The 16,685-nt window shown below is 41.5% G+C and overlaps 1 protein-coding gene across 3 annotated transcripts in view; it reads right to left on the reverse strand.

The window, feature by feature from the left end:
* Tnc (tenascin C) overlaps positions 1–16,685 on the reverse strand; it is an 84,667-nt gene that overhangs the window by 18,951 nt on the left and 49,031 nt on the right. The window contains exons 15-19 of one of the 3 annotated variants that reach the window (XM_070012291.1): positions 14,178–14,450; positions 7,974–8,246; positions 6,315–6,587; positions 1,519–1,641; positions 351–494 (exon numbers count right to left, since the gene is read on the reverse strand). In XM_070012291.1, coding sequence (XP_069868392.1) covers positions 351–494; positions 1,519–1,641; positions 6,315–6,587; positions 7,974–8,246; positions 14,178–14,450 — 1,086 coding nt within the window. The remainder of the gene's footprint in view (positions 1–350; positions 495–1,518; positions 1,642–6,314; positions 6,588–7,973; positions 8,247–14,177; positions 14,451–16,685) is intronic. The other 2 variants (XM_070012277.1, XM_070012286.1) reach the window with 2 other exon arrangements.

Below are 16,685 nucleotides of genomic sequence, written 5' to 3' on the forward strand. Positions count from 1 at the left end.
TTTCCAGAGGAATTGGAGCCCAGAGAAATTAACTGACAGGTACACGGAGCTAGCCAGTGGTATAATTAGGATTTCAACTGAAGTCAGTATGATTCCCAAACATGGGCTATTTCTTCCAGAATATTCCTGGAAGTGGAGGCCTGAGATGTCTAAGGATGCTCCAAAGGTTACCCAGCTCAGAAGCGATCAGAGTAGACACACAAATTAACTTCTTGGCACTCTGATTCTAGGGTTTCATAAATAACCCCTTTCCTCACCAGCTGGTGAGTCATAAGACATAACACTGGAGATGAGGAATAAGGATCCTATAAAAGTGAACTCAGGAAAACCAGAAGCAAAGGCCAACACACCTGTGGTGAGTGACCCTGAGACTGGGTCGCTTTCCTCGAAGCCCTTCATGGCGATGACACTGACGTGGTACTCCATCCCTGGTGTGAGTTTCACCAGCCGTGTCTCAGTTTTGCTTCCATCCACTGTCACAATGGAGGGGTCACCTGAGGTAGAACAGGAGCGAGACTAGCTCATGGACATCTATTCACTGCGGCCCCAAGAGCGGTGGACGAGGTTTGGCAACAGATTTGTTTCTTTATGCAATACCATTTTCTTGACTTCCTCTCACTTTCTCCCACCCTTTGGCTTAAGGGGAAAAAGGCCTTAACTTTGTGTATAATGCTTTTTCCGTTGGTGCAGATGCCAAAAACCAATCCAGGAAAGAAAAAGACATGAAGTCACAACCACCCAAAATTGTAAGTTTCCACTCAGTAGAGAGCTGGCATGGTGTATAAACTTTGTTTTTGACTTTTTTTTTTACCCCTACAAAGTATATGGAAAGCTCTAGTCAACCCATTGACTTGAGTTAGGATGATATAGATTCCCTTGTTAGCAGGAATTCAGAAAGGATGGATATAGTCAAATTTGAGCTCTAATACTTATTTCTGCAAATTTCAGGACCAATGAACAAACAGCTCAAATACCAGCTGATCACAATCCTATTATGGCATTCTTGTCACCAGCCATCCTCTCCACTTACTGTGAGCTTGCTAAATGACAGGAGGACTTTTGACAGATTTTTTTTTTACTCTACTTCATCCCCTTTATCCCCTGTGTTCTGAATTAGAACTCACAACTCCCTATGGTAAAGATGGATATCTGGCACTATGGGCAAAATCTCACTCATACCAAGACCATTTTTTCAGATGAACGTGCTCAGGAATAAAAAGTTCAGTGCATATAAAACTCTGTCATCATTGTATTATGCAATACCAGGGACCTATTTCTCATAGAATTTTAGAGTTCAACACTAGAAAGGATCTTAATAAAATGATCCTTTTCAACACAGTTCTTCCTACCCCTCACTCCAAAAGATCTTACAATACTTAATGAATAAACTCTGTAGATTGTCATTTCAATTTTGTAGCAAGTAGTTTTCAATGTCTGTGCATTTAGGTTAATGGGAGTTTCATATGCCACCCCAAACCTCCACATCCCTCCTGCCTCAGTGTTCTTTGAATCCCCTACCTCCTGTCATGGGCACATAGGTGATCCGGAAGTTTTCCACCTGGGCAGTGGGTGCCGTCCAGCTGACTGTGGCTGAATTTTCAGTGATGTCTGTGAATGTGATTTCCTTTGGAGGGCCCATGGCTGTCAAGAAGAAAGCAAAAATGTTTCCTATCTTTTCCATCGATGTTTTTTTTTCCTTGGAGTTTTTGTTTATTTATCCAGGACAACATAATGTTTAGAGCTGATGTCACTGCCAAGCCTTTAGGATGGAGAATCTGTGATCAGTGGTCAGGTTGTGATATTAACCATCTTTCACTGCAGGTAGAGGGTATAGAACTGACTATGCACCATCATTTGTCCTTTGGCTTCACTTGAGGAAAGTGTAGCACCTGAGCAGGCATTCAACAAGGTGAGGGAGAACAACTTCACAGATTAGAATATGTTTCCCCTTTTTTATTTCAAGTACTTTTCAAATTGTTGTTTCCTAGTTCCTTTTATTGCTCAAAGCTAAGACAGTATGAGTGTATAGTTCTTTGTACTTTATAATGCTTAATCTCCCCATATGGAAAACTGAGAATAAGTTATAGATGCCGGACAAAGGACTAAAGTACCTCCGCATTCTCCAGCTACCATTCTTTATAAATGGGATCTTTCTGGATCCCAAACCCAGCACAGCCCAGGATCCTGGAAATAATATTCCCTAGGAAGATGACCTTGACACGCCTGCTGTTAGAACTGGAAGGAGATCGGCAGCCAAGAGGGCAATATCAGGCCAAACACCCAGTGGATATGGGGGTCTATCTGCTGGGAAACCAAGGTCCACGGAGAGTTTCTGCTCCTTAGTCCTTCCTCCATTAACACATTTTCCTTTGGCTCTTCTTTGTGATTTTTGGCGTAGGTTTCTGCCTACACTAGATGACCATGAAATAATTTTCAGGCTCAAGGGACCTTACTTCCTCATCCTTTCCCCTCTCCAGCCCACGTTGATCATTAAGTTTGAAAACCCACAGAAATTTAGGGAGAGATTATTTTTCCTACCCATTTGATTTTCTTTTCTTTTTGATCTCATCCAAAAAAAAAAAAAAGAACCAACACACTAACTTTGTCATTTCTTGCTTCCTACAACTTTCTTCTGTGAGCTGGGAACCACTCCTAGGCTCTGTGACTGCCTAGTTTTTGTACTGTCTGTAGAACATTTCAGAAACCACAAGGTCTTAGGAACCAGTAAGGTCTTGATTGTCCAAATACCACCAGGAGGCTGGACTACCTGGGGCAAGTCTCTTCAGTTCTGTGAGTTTCAGTGCTCTATCTGTCTGTCCAGTGTGGAAAGGCATTCACCCACAGGAATGTCTCAAGGATTAGCAGAGACAATGCATATAAAATCCTAACACAGAATCTGATATGCAGTAAGCATCCAATAAATGTTATTGTCTCTGTTTCAGTTGCCATGTGACCTTTTTTTTCTTGTGAGCTACCTGGATGTTCAGGTTATTCCTCTGGAAGGATCTAGATGAATCCAGTTGAAAGAAGACCTAGGTGAGACTCAGGCATGGAAAATCTCCCACTGCTTGTCTGGTTCTGTCTTTGCCCTGAAAATCTCACTGGTTGGTATGGGTTATTTTAGGAAGCTGTATCTTAGAATCAAAATTTTCTTCTCTAGACCCCAGTTTTCTCATTATAAAATAACAGTAATATCTACTTTGTCTTAATAATGGTCTCATCTGTTGCAACTTTCAGGAGATTATAGGTATGGTTGAGGTAGGAAGATAGCCATGCATAACTTGAACGAATAGCACAATAGTGGTGGCATTCTGGGACAGTGGGCATGATCAGTTCCTGGGTATTGAAACCCCTTATTAATCCATCTCCTTCATGAATATAGCTAACAGCTCTTTAGCCCTATAGCAGATGGCTGTAGGATCAGTAAATGATGTCTATCAGTTGGGGAGATGCAGGAAATACTTCCTGTCTCTTTTTCCAAGGGTATTCAGTTTACCCTTTAGGGAAAAACAATCCCATTAGAGAAACATCTGCAGTTTTTAAAAGCTCTCAAGAAAGCTGGGAAGGGCTTCTTCTGCCTGCTCTCTGCATAAAAATATTGGCTTCCTCAAAGGTTCAACAAGTGTGACCATTGACAAAAATTAAAATTCCATACAAATACATTAGCTCCTAAGACTTGTTTGTTTTTTGGTAGGTTGAGAGTTTTGAATTCCAGGCTTGGGTTGTCTGGTGGTTAATTGGAGCTAAGAGTCTCATGGACTTGCCTGCCAGGGCTGGCTTTGAATCGTGGTCCTCAGATCTGTTACCTGAGTAGCTAGGATTATAGGCATGAGCCACCAGTGTCCAGTTAAGGTCTCAGTTTTCATATCTGTGAAATGGGCTGAGGATTTCCTGAATGTAGCTATATTTTGATCGTTTGTGTCTTGGAGGTTCCATGAGGCATTTGCCTGGGAGGACAAGAAAGTGGTGATATTGGAATATTGGTTGCTTCTAAATAGAGCCAGCAGGTAGAGGAACACAGTTGAATAGACTCTAATGTATATTTTTTCTAACTATTGATTGGCCCATTAAAAATAAAATTTAATCAGGTGGATGTGGTGGTACACACCTGTAATCTCAGCTCCCTCAGAAGCAAAAATAGATCATGGTCTGAGTCCAGCCTGGATGAAGGGAATGAGGTCCTATCTAAAAAGCTGAAGACCTGGCTCAAGTGGTAGAGTACCTGCCTAGCAAAATGTAAGGATTTTGACTTCCATCCTAAGTCCCACCCCAAACAAAAACATTAAACCATTGAACATCATACAAATTAATATTGTTACTATGTTACAGTGTTAATACAACTATAATTGTGTTAACACTCAACATTCATGATCTTCATTAAACTCTGTGTCTGATCCTGAGATAAGTTCTACTTTCCAAGGTGAGGCAATCGAGGCTTAGAGAGTAAAGAAACCCGCTGGAGGTCACATGATGGGAAGCCATGATTACACTCCAAGAATGTCCCTGGAGACTGACCACTGGCTAAGCACTGGGGTGCATTGCTTTTTCTGCGAGTCCACACACTCAGGATGGGCAGCTGATGCCCCATGGAGAGATGTCTGATGTCTGTAGGCAAGGAGGAGTCACAACAGCTCCTTATCAGGAGGAAAGGGACAGGACTTCACAGAGGAGGGTTCACAGTGGTGGGAGGTGGGGTGAGAGTTCAGAGGAGAGGCTGAACAAACAAAATGTAAATTTATATCTGCTCTGTTGGGCATACCCAGGGGCACCGACCTGCCCCCCCCTCCTCCCCACTTTTACTGTGAACTCCAAGACCTTCAGGCAGAGAGATCTGAGGGATTCTTCCCCAAGAATATGCTCTTCTTTTCTTTTGTTCTTAATGAAAATAAAAGGCAATATATGATTATTCATTTTCCTTTTTGTTTTAAAACTGCAAGACTTCCAAAACAAACAAACAAAAAAAAGGGCAGCAAAACAAAGTCAGAAGTAAACTTGGAAGAGCCATGTTTATAAAGCAAGGTCAGAATTAGGCTCTTGCTCCCATCCAAAGCCACTTCACTGGCCGCCATGGGAAGGAAGAGGGGACTGGGACCCACGTTTCCATCTGGGGCAGGGTGTCTGTCCCTGTACATGAAGAGTAGGGCTTTCTCTCTTGTTGAGTTCAAGCATTTACTCTCTGCCTACAAATCCTGGTTATGGTTTTTATGGGTAGATTCCTGATGCTTGTTAGGTCTGAAATTTGACATTAAAAGTAAAACTGGCTTTATATAAAAAGGAGCAAGTTCTAGTGAATGTCAGCCTTTCATGCCTGTTGGAGATGGCGAGAATGTATTTTCCTTGGTTATCTGTCATCCTATATGCTTGGAATAAACTAATTATTTGATTCTACTCCAGATCTTGCTATGTGATCTTATGAAAATCACTTTACTTTTCTAAGCTAATAACTGCTTACATCCCTATTGCTTATCCTGTGATTTTGTGATTCTTTTCTCTGCTTTCTTTGAAAAAGTTGTCTCTAGACAATGTTGTCTCTCAGTGCCCTGACAGAATTCACTCCACCTGTTTGAGGGCTTTCCTTTGCTTTGTAAAGAAAGTCTTAGCCATGTAAGTATTAGCATTATTACTCTGAGGAGTCCTGTTACTGAACATTTCTTTTCCCTCCTTGCCACAGTTTACATGGAGAGGGATTGCTTTTCTTCCTCTAGATGTCTTTTGGAGTTGTTATAAGTAGTGAGGTTTGTGAAGATGATCTGTTAGCCTTGTCATCTCCTTCCATCTTCCTTGATGATTAGTTTTTATGATTCACATGCAACATGTTATAAATAAACTTAGAAGTGGAAGTGTTATTTCTCCCTTGTCCCTACCTAGTGCAACTGGAGCATTGCACCCAAAAGCAAGAAACTGCAAATAGTATCGCTGGATAATATCTTATACACTGATAGGCAGAAGGAAGAGTTCCCCCTGGGATTTCAAAGTGTGGCCATTGCTAAGAGGAGAGTGCTGTGAAAGGCAACGGGACTGGTTCACCTTGTGCTGAGTTCTTGCCACAAGCCAGCCTCTCTGCAGAGGATTTTACATGAGTTATCTCACTGAATCCTTCCAACCCTATTAGGTAAATGGCACTCTTTGCATAGAGACTCAGGCACATTGTGGGGGGGGAGGGAGTTGGGGGAAGATAACACAGCCTGTAATTGAAGGAGCCAGTCTGAATGCCAGCCTGTCTGTGTCCAAAGCTCTTGTATTTGCCCAACCCTGTAGGAGAAAGTGCCCCAAGTCATGGCTTTTCTCTGTTCCCTCCTGTTTGTTTACAGTACCTGTTGTTGCTATGGCACTGACTGGTTGGGATTGCCTTCCTTTGCTTATTCCATAGAGTTCGATTTCGTATTCAGTGGCCTCTCTGAGCCCGGTCACATCCCTGGTACGTTCAGGGGAAGGGAGGGTTATTTCCAGTGGTTCAGACTGCTTTTTTGTATCTCTGATTTTGAGTACAAAACTGTCGAATATTCCTTCATCAGCTGTCCAAGACAGACGGAAACCGTCCGGGGTGGCATCTGAAACTAGAAGGTTGTCAACTTCCGGTTCTGCTTCTAGAGGGAGAAAAAAATGATGGAAGAAGGAGGAAAAAGATCATTATAGCAGTGGGTATATTCTTCTTTCTGGTGGTGGGGTATCAGTAGGCAGTGATGCCTGGCTTGCAAAGGCAGAGGTGTCCTGAGATAGTGAAAACAAAATCATTTGACATTAACGAGAATGGTAGAGCCAGGATGTGGAAAGGACAGAGTAGACACACTCAACACAAACCAACCATATGCTTGCAACTGTGAGCTTTGTCTAAAATCGATCTAGAAATCCACATCTGGATTCAGCCTCGACCCCTCCCATGCATTATTAAACAAGTTCAAAGCCAGTAACTTGTTTACATTTGCTCTCTGTCAGTGGCCGAGTGCCCATCTACTACAAGGCTTATTTCTTTCCTTTTGGAAAAGACAAATAAACCAGCGTTAATGATCTGTAGAGCTGCCTGTGAGGATTCTGCTGATTATATTTTTCTTGAGCCCAAGCAAAACGGCTTTGCAAAATGTTGTGGTCTTTTTGCTTTGTTCTCTGAGCTGATAGACTAAAGAAGGTTCCTATTTTTGCCTTTCTTGTTTGGTTTTCTTTCCTTGCTATTCTTACCACTAGATAAGCACTTAGATAAGGTAAATTTGAAATGGAATTTCCCAAAGTGTACCCAAAGTAACTATGCTTTTTGGATATTCTTTCTTAAAGGTGGTTCCTTGTCAGAGAAGTTTGGGAAATATCAGGAGGATGATCTGAAAAGTCTTGTAGTTAAGGATCCTGTTCCTAAACTTGTTTGAACATGGAACTTCTTTCTTCACTAAGCAATCGTCTAAGGAGCTAGTAGTCTTTAGGAAGACTTGGGGAAACAAAGGCTCATGTTGCTTTTCTCTAGGAACTCTTAGTTTTGAGAAAAAGATGGATTTTATCTGTGTCAAAGCATCTCTCTGATACTAGTGTTTGACAATTTAATTAGTTGCAGTGTAGCTTTCCAATCACAAGACCAATGAGTAAGTTTGTGAAGATCGTGGTATAGAGTTAAAGATGAAGACATTCACAAAATATACTCATTTGCATATTTCTTTTTAGAAAGTTGAAATGTAGCTGGGGGATCACCCAGGATGAAGACAAAGGGGAAGGGGAAGGGAGCAGGCATACAAGGACTATGGCTGAGATGTAGGCTAAGGAATTTGGGACACCAACAGAAAACATTCCACTTTCTCGCTTCTGGGATGGGAATAGGGAGTTGCTCATTAGACACACAAGTATGGAGAGCACAAGGAAGAACACCTCCTATCCACAGCGTAAGTGGGAAAGATGGACAATGATGTTAAAATCATGATGCTACTGTAGACAGACCACATGGAAGGGGAGAGACTACAGGAGGAAAGAATGGTTCACTTGAATTGAAATACCTGTAACAATCTCAGCCCTCAAGGGCTTGGTTTGGTGCCCCTGGGTGAAGCCAGAGACCATAACCTCATAGCCAATGCCAGTTATAAGGCCTCTAAGCTCCAGCTTCCTCTGGGTTCCTGAAAGTATGAATTCCTGGGGGTCCAGCAGCTGCCCAGAGTCCACCATGGTTACTAGAAAGCTGTCAAAGGCATTCTCCGATGCCATCCAGGAAACTGTAAACCCGTAGGGATTAATGTCGGAAATGGTTAGGTTTTCCAGAAGGGGCAAGGCCTCTGAAAGAAGGGAGGGGGTGAAAAGAACTCAGGTTAACAGCAATGATTCTGCCAGGACAGTGTACACTGCAAGAACACTCATAGATAACCAGTCAATCATCCCATTGTGTTACATGCTGGGAAAACGAATCTTAAGGATGAACAGGTGACAGATAGAATAATTCCCTTAAAATGATGAGGAAGTAGGTATTATTTCCACTTCCATGTGACCAAACTTAATTTCAACAAAGTCAATTGACTTGGCCTGATTCTAAAGTCTCTTATTTAGAAATAGGATGTCTTGTTTTGTGTTGGGTTTGGGCCTCATGCCTACTTCTGTCCTTGAAGCAAATCTGTTTTTGTTTTGCTTTTGTATACTTCACATGTTTCTATTCCACTTCTAGTTCATATTCTGAATTGGGTCAATTAGGCCAATTAGTGACGCATCTTCCTAGGCTAAGAGGAGGCAGAACGGTTATTTTTATCTAGACAGATTAACAATTTATGTTTACAGCTTAGGAAAGAATTCTAAGATTTGCCAGTTCTTTTGCTATTTATTTTTCTGGATAAATGTAGAAAATAAAGATATCTCTAGACCGTAAGAAAGTTCTGTTATTATTTCTTTGTTCATTCATTTACCTAATAGCGATGTGCCAGTCCCTCTTATTCCTTGGATGCCAAGGGGTTTTGTCACATACTGGGATTCCCAAAGAGGGAGCTTGGAACAGCTATATTTTGCTCAGTACTTAGCTGCAGAGGAGGTGTCATGTTTTCTTATTTAATTGTCACAGTGATGTTGAAAAGGGTGTCATGGCTACCTAGCCCCAACCTCTATGACATCTAAGGAAATAGAAACAAAAAACAAAAAAACACGAGCTATCCAAGATGACATATCTGTTTGGATGGCGAAGCTGGTGTCCAACAGTGTCTTCAATTCTCAAGTTTTATATTCTTTCCACATCCCCAGCCAACATCTAATTAGTAAGTGGTGCTGAGTCCTGAGGCATAGGCAGGTTGGGTGGAGAGGGCTCAGTAAGTCCCGCCTCTCCAGTAAAACAACACTCACTAGTGCTGAACATGTTTCTGTGTTATAAGAGGGAAAGGATGGGAATTCCTTGGCCAAGGCTCCTTAGCAGCCTCTAGTTCAGAACCTTCGTTCCCATTGCAGCTAAATAGGAATTTTCAAAGAGATAAGTGACCTTGCACTAATGCTTAGGGTCAAATCCATGGGATATGAAGGAAAATGTTTTAAAGGAATGAATAGCGAATGAATGCTCTCACCCCTAAGCAGACACTTAAATGTTGCAGCAGCTTACGTTTCCTGTGTTTATTGTGAAACAGTGAAGCTTATTTTTGAGGCTTTTTTTTTTTCATGTAAAGATTTCCAAAGAATCATCAACTCTATCAAAGATAACGATGAAATTCCATATACTGGGCAAGTAGTCCTATTGGTCTGTGAAACAAGGGTTCTTAAATTCTGTGGCTGGTTTTATTTAGATTAAGTGTCTTTTTGTCCTTCAAAGCATCCTGCTTTCAGGCTAATTAGTTGTCAAGAGTCCCCCCCCCCCCCACAGTCCTTTTTGTTTGTACTTTTTCTTTTTTTTGCCAGTCCCAGGGCTTGAACTCAGTTCCTAGGCACTGTCCCTGAGCTGCTTTTGCTTAAGGCTAGCTTTCTACCACTTGAGCCACAATACCACTTTTGGCTTTTTCTATTTATTTGGTACTGAGGAATTGCACCCAGGGTTTCATGTATGCTAGGCAAGCATTAAACCACTAAGCCACATTCTCAGCCCCCTTTTTTTTTCTTTTTTAAGCTGCTGCTTTTAAGATGCAGTCTTTTCATATCAAGGAGTAGTAGAGATAATACTGTAACTGGATCTAGAATTCCTGAGAAGCAGTACTTTGGGCCCTTTTTTTCTTCTCTATTCAGTGAGAAGTCCTGCAGGAGGCTAGAAACAAGGGCCTAATGGGATTAGATTTATAGCCTTCTCTCCTAGGGCAATGAGGCTCATTTCACACTGACTTCTCCTACCCCTCCCAAGTTCTTATTTCTATCCTACCTAAGTTAATCCACATTTGATAATTTGACAGAAAAAAGAGCCACTTTTTAATCTTACATAAAATATATATCTAATTGTCTCTTGCAAATACTAGGGAAGTTGTAACTATATAACTCTACTATTTTTATTTGGGTTTATTTATTATTTGCAATACTGGGGACCTAACCTGAGTATTCCTGAATGCTAGGCAAGCATTCTGCTACCCAGCTACATGCCCAACCCTGTCATGTCTCTTTTCCTTACATGTCCCTTCCTCTTCCCTTTTCTTGTATTGGGGTTTGAACCTTGGGCCTTGAGCTTGCTAGGCAAGTACTCTGCCTCTTTAGCCACATCTCCAATCCTAAACAGAGTCTAGATTCTTTCCTCCTTGAAGGCATTTATTTATTTTTTGTTATTATTTGTTTGGTTTCCATATGGCAAGGGATTGAACCAAGGGCCTTGTAGACATATATGCATCATAGGAAAATATATATCTTATCCTCATCTTTTAAGGCAGAGATGGTTTCCACTTCAAAATTCTTGGTAGGTGCAAAAGCTAAAGGAAAGCTTGAAGCTAAGCTCTGAATTTAAAGATTAAGGAATTTACTTGTTAGATAACTGGGAAAGATTGGTGATTCCACTGACGTTATCTTTCTCTTGTCCCTGACAATCTAGGCAGTTAATGATGAGAGGAATTCATTTGATGGAAGGGGCTGATATGGCTAGTTTTAACCTAGATATACATGGGGCTTGCTTCCTAAATGCTCATCTTTCAAATAATAAAAATAGTGCTGGGTGCTGGTGACTCACACCTATAGTCTTAGTTACTCAGGAGGCTTAGAGCTGAGAATGCTGATTTGAATCCAGCCTGTCCAAGAAAGTTCATGAAACTCTTCTTTCCAATTAGCCAGCAAAAAGCCAGAAGTGGAACTGAGGCTTAAGTAGTAGAATGCTATCCTGAACAAAGAGACAGCACCCAGGCTCTGAGGTCAAGCCCCAGTACTGGAAAACAATGAACAAAATACTGATACTAAAGTGAGCTCAATCTAGATTGTATTTTAGACAGAAGCAATTCTTCTGGCTGATTAAGATATTAGTAATAGAATTTAAGGTCAAGAAGAAAGAGTTTCCTGAAGGATTTTGGAAGTGGTTTGTTTTAGCTCTACTATCTAGAGAAAAGAAAGGGTTCATCTGGACAAACTTTAACTGCACTATTGTGCTGCTCTATAATCTTTGAGACTAAAGAATCTGATTGAGAAGCAGTATAGAGCCAAATGGTCAATTTGTTTGCGAAGTTAATGCTGTTGCAATGTTCAGTTATAACATTTGCAATAAAGCCTCCAAATGGAATTTGGTCCTTTTGCTATAATTAAGTGTGAAATCAGTCTGTTGATTAAGTATACATGCTGGGATTGTCCTCTCTCATGCAACCAAAGGAAAGCAGTATTGACATATTTACTGGGCAGAGTAAGACTTAGGTTCTTGATTAGTTTTACCTTCCCTTCTATCAGCTCACAGAATATACAAACAAGCTGCAATGATGAGATGCTGGGGAAAAAAACTCAGAAAGAAGATGCTAGTTAGGCTGTGCTTGAGAGGTCCATGCAAGCAAGGGACATTTTTCTTTCCTCACTCCTAACCCTTTGAAACAATTTCTTGATATGTTGCCAACTTCCAGAAAAGATAGATATGTTCAAAAGTGTAATGTTCTGAATATCCACCACATGCATCCAGATTTTCACAAAACAATGGATGGAAGGCACATGCTGACCCTTTGGAACAGCAATCAGTGGGTGACAACACATGTTTGCTGGAGTAAATGTGAAAAAGGGACTAGCTGTCTGTCTATAGGAAACCCAGACTAATGAAAAAAAAATAAGAACAAGATGTGACCACTAGGATTTCTCATGTGGCTCTTGGGCAGTGATTTGAGGTCTGGTCTCAGCATGCTGGGGTCACCATTATTTAAAAAATCCTAGTAGAAAGGAGACTGCAAACCATTTGGCATGCACACATTTCTTTGAATGTGACCCAGGAAAACTTTGATTAGAAATACCACAGAGAGATGATAATGGTTGGTACTGGAAAAGATTATTCCAGATCAGAGGAAAGGGGATGGTTTAGAAATTCAAACCAAGCAAGTCATGTTAACTCTAAACAAACAGAGTAATCCAGAGGGGAGTGGATGTTTAGGGGAGAAAAAAGATGTCAGACACTGAAGTTCCTTAATTTGGGGTGAGTGAAAGCTTTAAAATTCTGATGTTGTTGGCTCTATCAAATTCAAGAACTAGAAGGATGGAGAGTGGATAGTGGTAGATTTTTAGATGCCTATTCAGAGAAGTTCAATGGAGAGTGGAGTCCATTAGAAGAGACACTTGTGGGTGCTTGGACCATCAGGGTCTGAGCACACCCCCTGCCAATTAACCTGTGAAGGTGGGCAATGTAATTGGAAGAGGCTTTGTTGAGGTTGGTGGTGATGGAGCTTCGGCTTGCCCCAAAGTCCCCTGAGGTTGATCAGAATGACTGTCTTCTATAAGAAAGCTATCAAAGTCAGGTTCCTGAGCTTTCCATGAGCTGGAGACACTGCAGAATGACTAGCTTCTACAAGAAAGCTATTCAAGTCGGGCTTCTGAGCTTATCACGAGGTAGACACATTGCCCCAGGTCACATGGGAGACAGTGAATTGACTAAGGAGAGGTTCAGTGACTAATGCAAGAAGAAAACGTATGAAAGCATTTCAAGTGACATCACCATTGCACTTCAATAATCACAACACATAACACTAACTCTGTAGTGCTTTAGACTCTACCTTCCTGGAAAAGAACTTGTCCTTTGTTGAAAACTAAACTGACTAATTTTCTCCCCTCAGTTTCTGGCTGAGCTGGGAACCAGATATTGCTGGCTCCCTTCCTTCTAGGAACCACCTTGAATACAACTTGCAGTCTCAACTTGCAGAAGGAAGGTAGACTCTCCCTCAGCCATGGTGACTTCAGTGATAATATTGATGCTAGAGTGTTGATCTTTTTCTTAGGTTCCTAAGGAACTGAGAATCTTGAAGGAAAATATTTGGTTTTCTTCTAGAGATGTGTATTGTTCAGTTTGTGATGTTAGTGTATCTATTAAGACACTGTGTGTAAGTGCTATTTTGACTTGTCAACTCATTCTTTCCTAAGTTCATTTGGGACTTTTCTTCAGTTGGATGGCAGAAATCATGTATAAATACCACAGACAGCACAGATTTCAAGTGAGAGTACTTTGCCACTGTATAAACCAAAATCCTTGTGTGAATAGGACTATTCTCTTTTAGCCATGTAGCATTCACTATTCCAAGGACAGACACCAGCTAGAGGTAGTGTTAAAGTTGAGGGTAGCTACCTTGTGCCTTCATCTGGTGAGTTACCCTTGTTCTTTCTCTTCACCTTCTCAGTTTGAAACAAAATTAAATGCTCTCAATGATTTCCTTCAGTCATTAGAATATCCTGGAATGAGGATACTCAAGACTTCAGGAAGACAAAGACACGAGGATTACACAAAAATAGAACCTTCAAGATCTCTTTGGTGACAAAACCTTTCCAAGCTAAGAACAACTGTCATTTTAGCTTTTCAGTAACCAAAAGGGAGAATTCTTTTCTCCAGACTCTATAATGGGAAGCTAGACCAAAGTACATTTTGTGAAGTAAATATTCTGCCCAGTGATAAACCCTGGCAGGAGGCTTTATTCAAATACTCCATTTGGGCTGCTGTTGGAAGAAAGTTATGTTAAATAGCCCTTCAGCCTCTTGTCATGAACGACTTAAGGAAACTATCATTTCCTTGGCTTATACTCCAATGGGCAAGGAGAAGGAGTAGCTTCTGCCTGCAAAGAAGCCTGTGGAGAGAAAGAAATGTCAGAAAGGAGAGAATGCTCATGTACCTGTAGTGGCCGTGGCACTGATGGTTTTGGTCCGGAGGCTGTGAGCAAGCCCAGAGAGGTAGATAATGAAATCAGTACTAGGGGGGAGCCCTGAGATGTGAGCAGTTCGTTCAGCACCAGATATATTATATTCCACCATCTGCAGCAACCTATTGGAATCAATAATTTCAATGGTAAAAGTCTCGAAGATTTCATCAGTAGCTGTCCAGGAGAGATTGAAGCTCTCAGGAGTTACGTCGGAAACATTTAAGTTTCCAATATCAGGCTCTTTGACTGAAAAAGAAGTGGGGAGGGTAGGAGAGAAGAAACAAATTCTTATTAATAATTTGTCTGTGTTTTATGACTGAGGTGGTTAATAGGACCATCTCTGGGGAGAAAGATGAGGTAGTTCAAGGTTAGGATGAAATGAAGCAATGCTACCATTCAGTGCCAATGAGAGAGAAAAGGGGTTTTGTTAAGGGAAACATTCAAAAAGTAAGCTATGGCAATTAGATTTCCTAGCTCTGCACTTGCCATGCATGGTCAGACTTAGCAAGATGCATTGAGAGAGAAGCCATGGTGGATGGCTTGAGTCGGAGCTGCTTTGTCCTAGCTGTACCTGACTCTCTGAGCCCTGCCTCAGGTTCACAGGTTGTGGGTCAAAAGATATGAGAGCTGACAGCTTTCAGTCTCTAGGAGATGGAGATTTCTTGGGTGCCTCCTCAGACGTCCTTTGCTTTGAATGAGCGCACCCATCTATTCAAATGAGAGCTAAATCATTCTGACACCATTGTGTTCTCAAAGTGGTACCTTTCGGCTTCTCATCTGGCCAATTTCTCAACGTAATTGTTATCATTTTTTCCATACTTCAGATCAGAGCTCACATTCTCACATTTCACTAGAATAGCTTGTCCCTCTTGTGTCTATGTGGGCCAAGAAGGCTAGCACTGTATTGCCAACCAAGGGAGGTAAGCCAAGACAAGGCAGTTCAGACAAACCTTTTGAGCCAAGAAATAATACTTTGTCTCTGAGATGTCCTGCCAGTGCTTTTCTGAGCAACAGGAATGAAACATGCATAGGCCAGGTTGGCAAAGGACTTAAAATCTAGTCCTATTTCTGTAGGAAAGAAGACCCTACAACTTGGAGACTATCCCAACTGATGGGTTGAGACATGGATCAGATGAAGTATGGGCCTGCCTTCCTCTTGATCAACTCATCAGAAGCAAGGCTGCTATCACTAAAAAGAAAAACACACACATAAAAATACTATTGACATCCAAGCCACAAGATCTGCAGGAAAGATCAGAAGTGGCAGGTGATGGCTCTGCCTTTTGGGGAAGGGATGGTATATGGATATTAGATTAAAAAACAAAAAGCCCAGGGCACATTCAGGGCAGCCTCAGCTACGATTTCTAGGCATTTTAAGCTTGCGCTTACTGCAATGAAACATCTCAGTGTTTAATGAAATATCTCAGTGAGACTTGTACTGAAATGACAGAGGCTAACTTGTTGAACTGTGCTTTTGGTTTACTGTGAGAGATTTGGTGAAATAATTATATATTATCATGCAAATCAAGGCAACACTGTATCTACTGAGCTTGCCAAGTGGGGCCTATCATAATGATAAGCAATGGAACACAGGAATGGAAAAGGGGAAGACTCTCACTTTAGCAGCTCCTTGGGAAGAACAGAATGCCTTGTCACCAGAATAGAGTGATGAGCAAAATATAATTCTTCCTCCCTGGGCTGAGGTTGGGGGTTTGCCAGCCAGTAGCCAACACTCCAGAGGACAACTCTTGATTCACACAGCTAAACAGGTGTAGGTGCATTCGTATTCATGGCCTGGACATTTGTCACTCAAAAGGCTTCTGTGTGTGTGTGTGTGTGTGTGTGTGTGTGTGTGTGTGTGTGTGTGTGTGTGTGTGTTTCCTTTTTGGTCTAAAACTATTTCTTCTTCTCAGTGCATTAAAAGAAACATGTATTAAATGCAAAATTCACAGGACTGATACCCCTGAGTGATGGGAAGCTTGTAAATCATCATTTCAAGAGCCAAAAGACTCTAAAGTGAATAAACGGTGTTCCACTGGAATTCATGTATCATAAAGGTATGCTTTGGTTATATGTCAATAATGGAGGAAGGAATTTAAATCTTCAGGCTGATGTCTAAAACAAAAAAAACATCATTCCAAGGAAATGCCATTTGGCCATTTGTCCAGGTAAACTATGACAGAGAGAGAGAGAGAGACAGAGACAGAGACAGAGACAGAGATGGAGAGACAGACAGAGAGACAGAGAGACTGAGAAGGACAGAAGCAGAGTCAGAGACAGAGACAGAGAGAGGGGAGGTGGAGACTGGAAAGGACGATCTCTGCATAGTTCATCTTTCTCATGACCAGGACATCTGGAGGAAGACAGTCTACATGGAGGGCTCTGAGCATGCATGGCCAGCAGCCACAGGGCACACGAAAAGGATTCAGCCATGGAGAGAAGCAGTTTCCTGCCATTCCTTGGAGAGGGAACAGGAACAGG

The sequence above is a fragment of the Dipodomys merriami genome, unplaced genomic scaffold (assembly GCF_024711535.1).
Source record: "Dipodomys merriami isolate MVZ:Mamm:240054 unplaced genomic scaffold, mDipMer1.0.p SCAF_11, whole genome shotgun sequence".
Classification (NCBI taxonomy): domain Eukaryota; kingdom Metazoa; phylum Chordata; class Mammalia; order Rodentia; family Heteromyidae; genus Dipodomys; species Dipodomys merriami.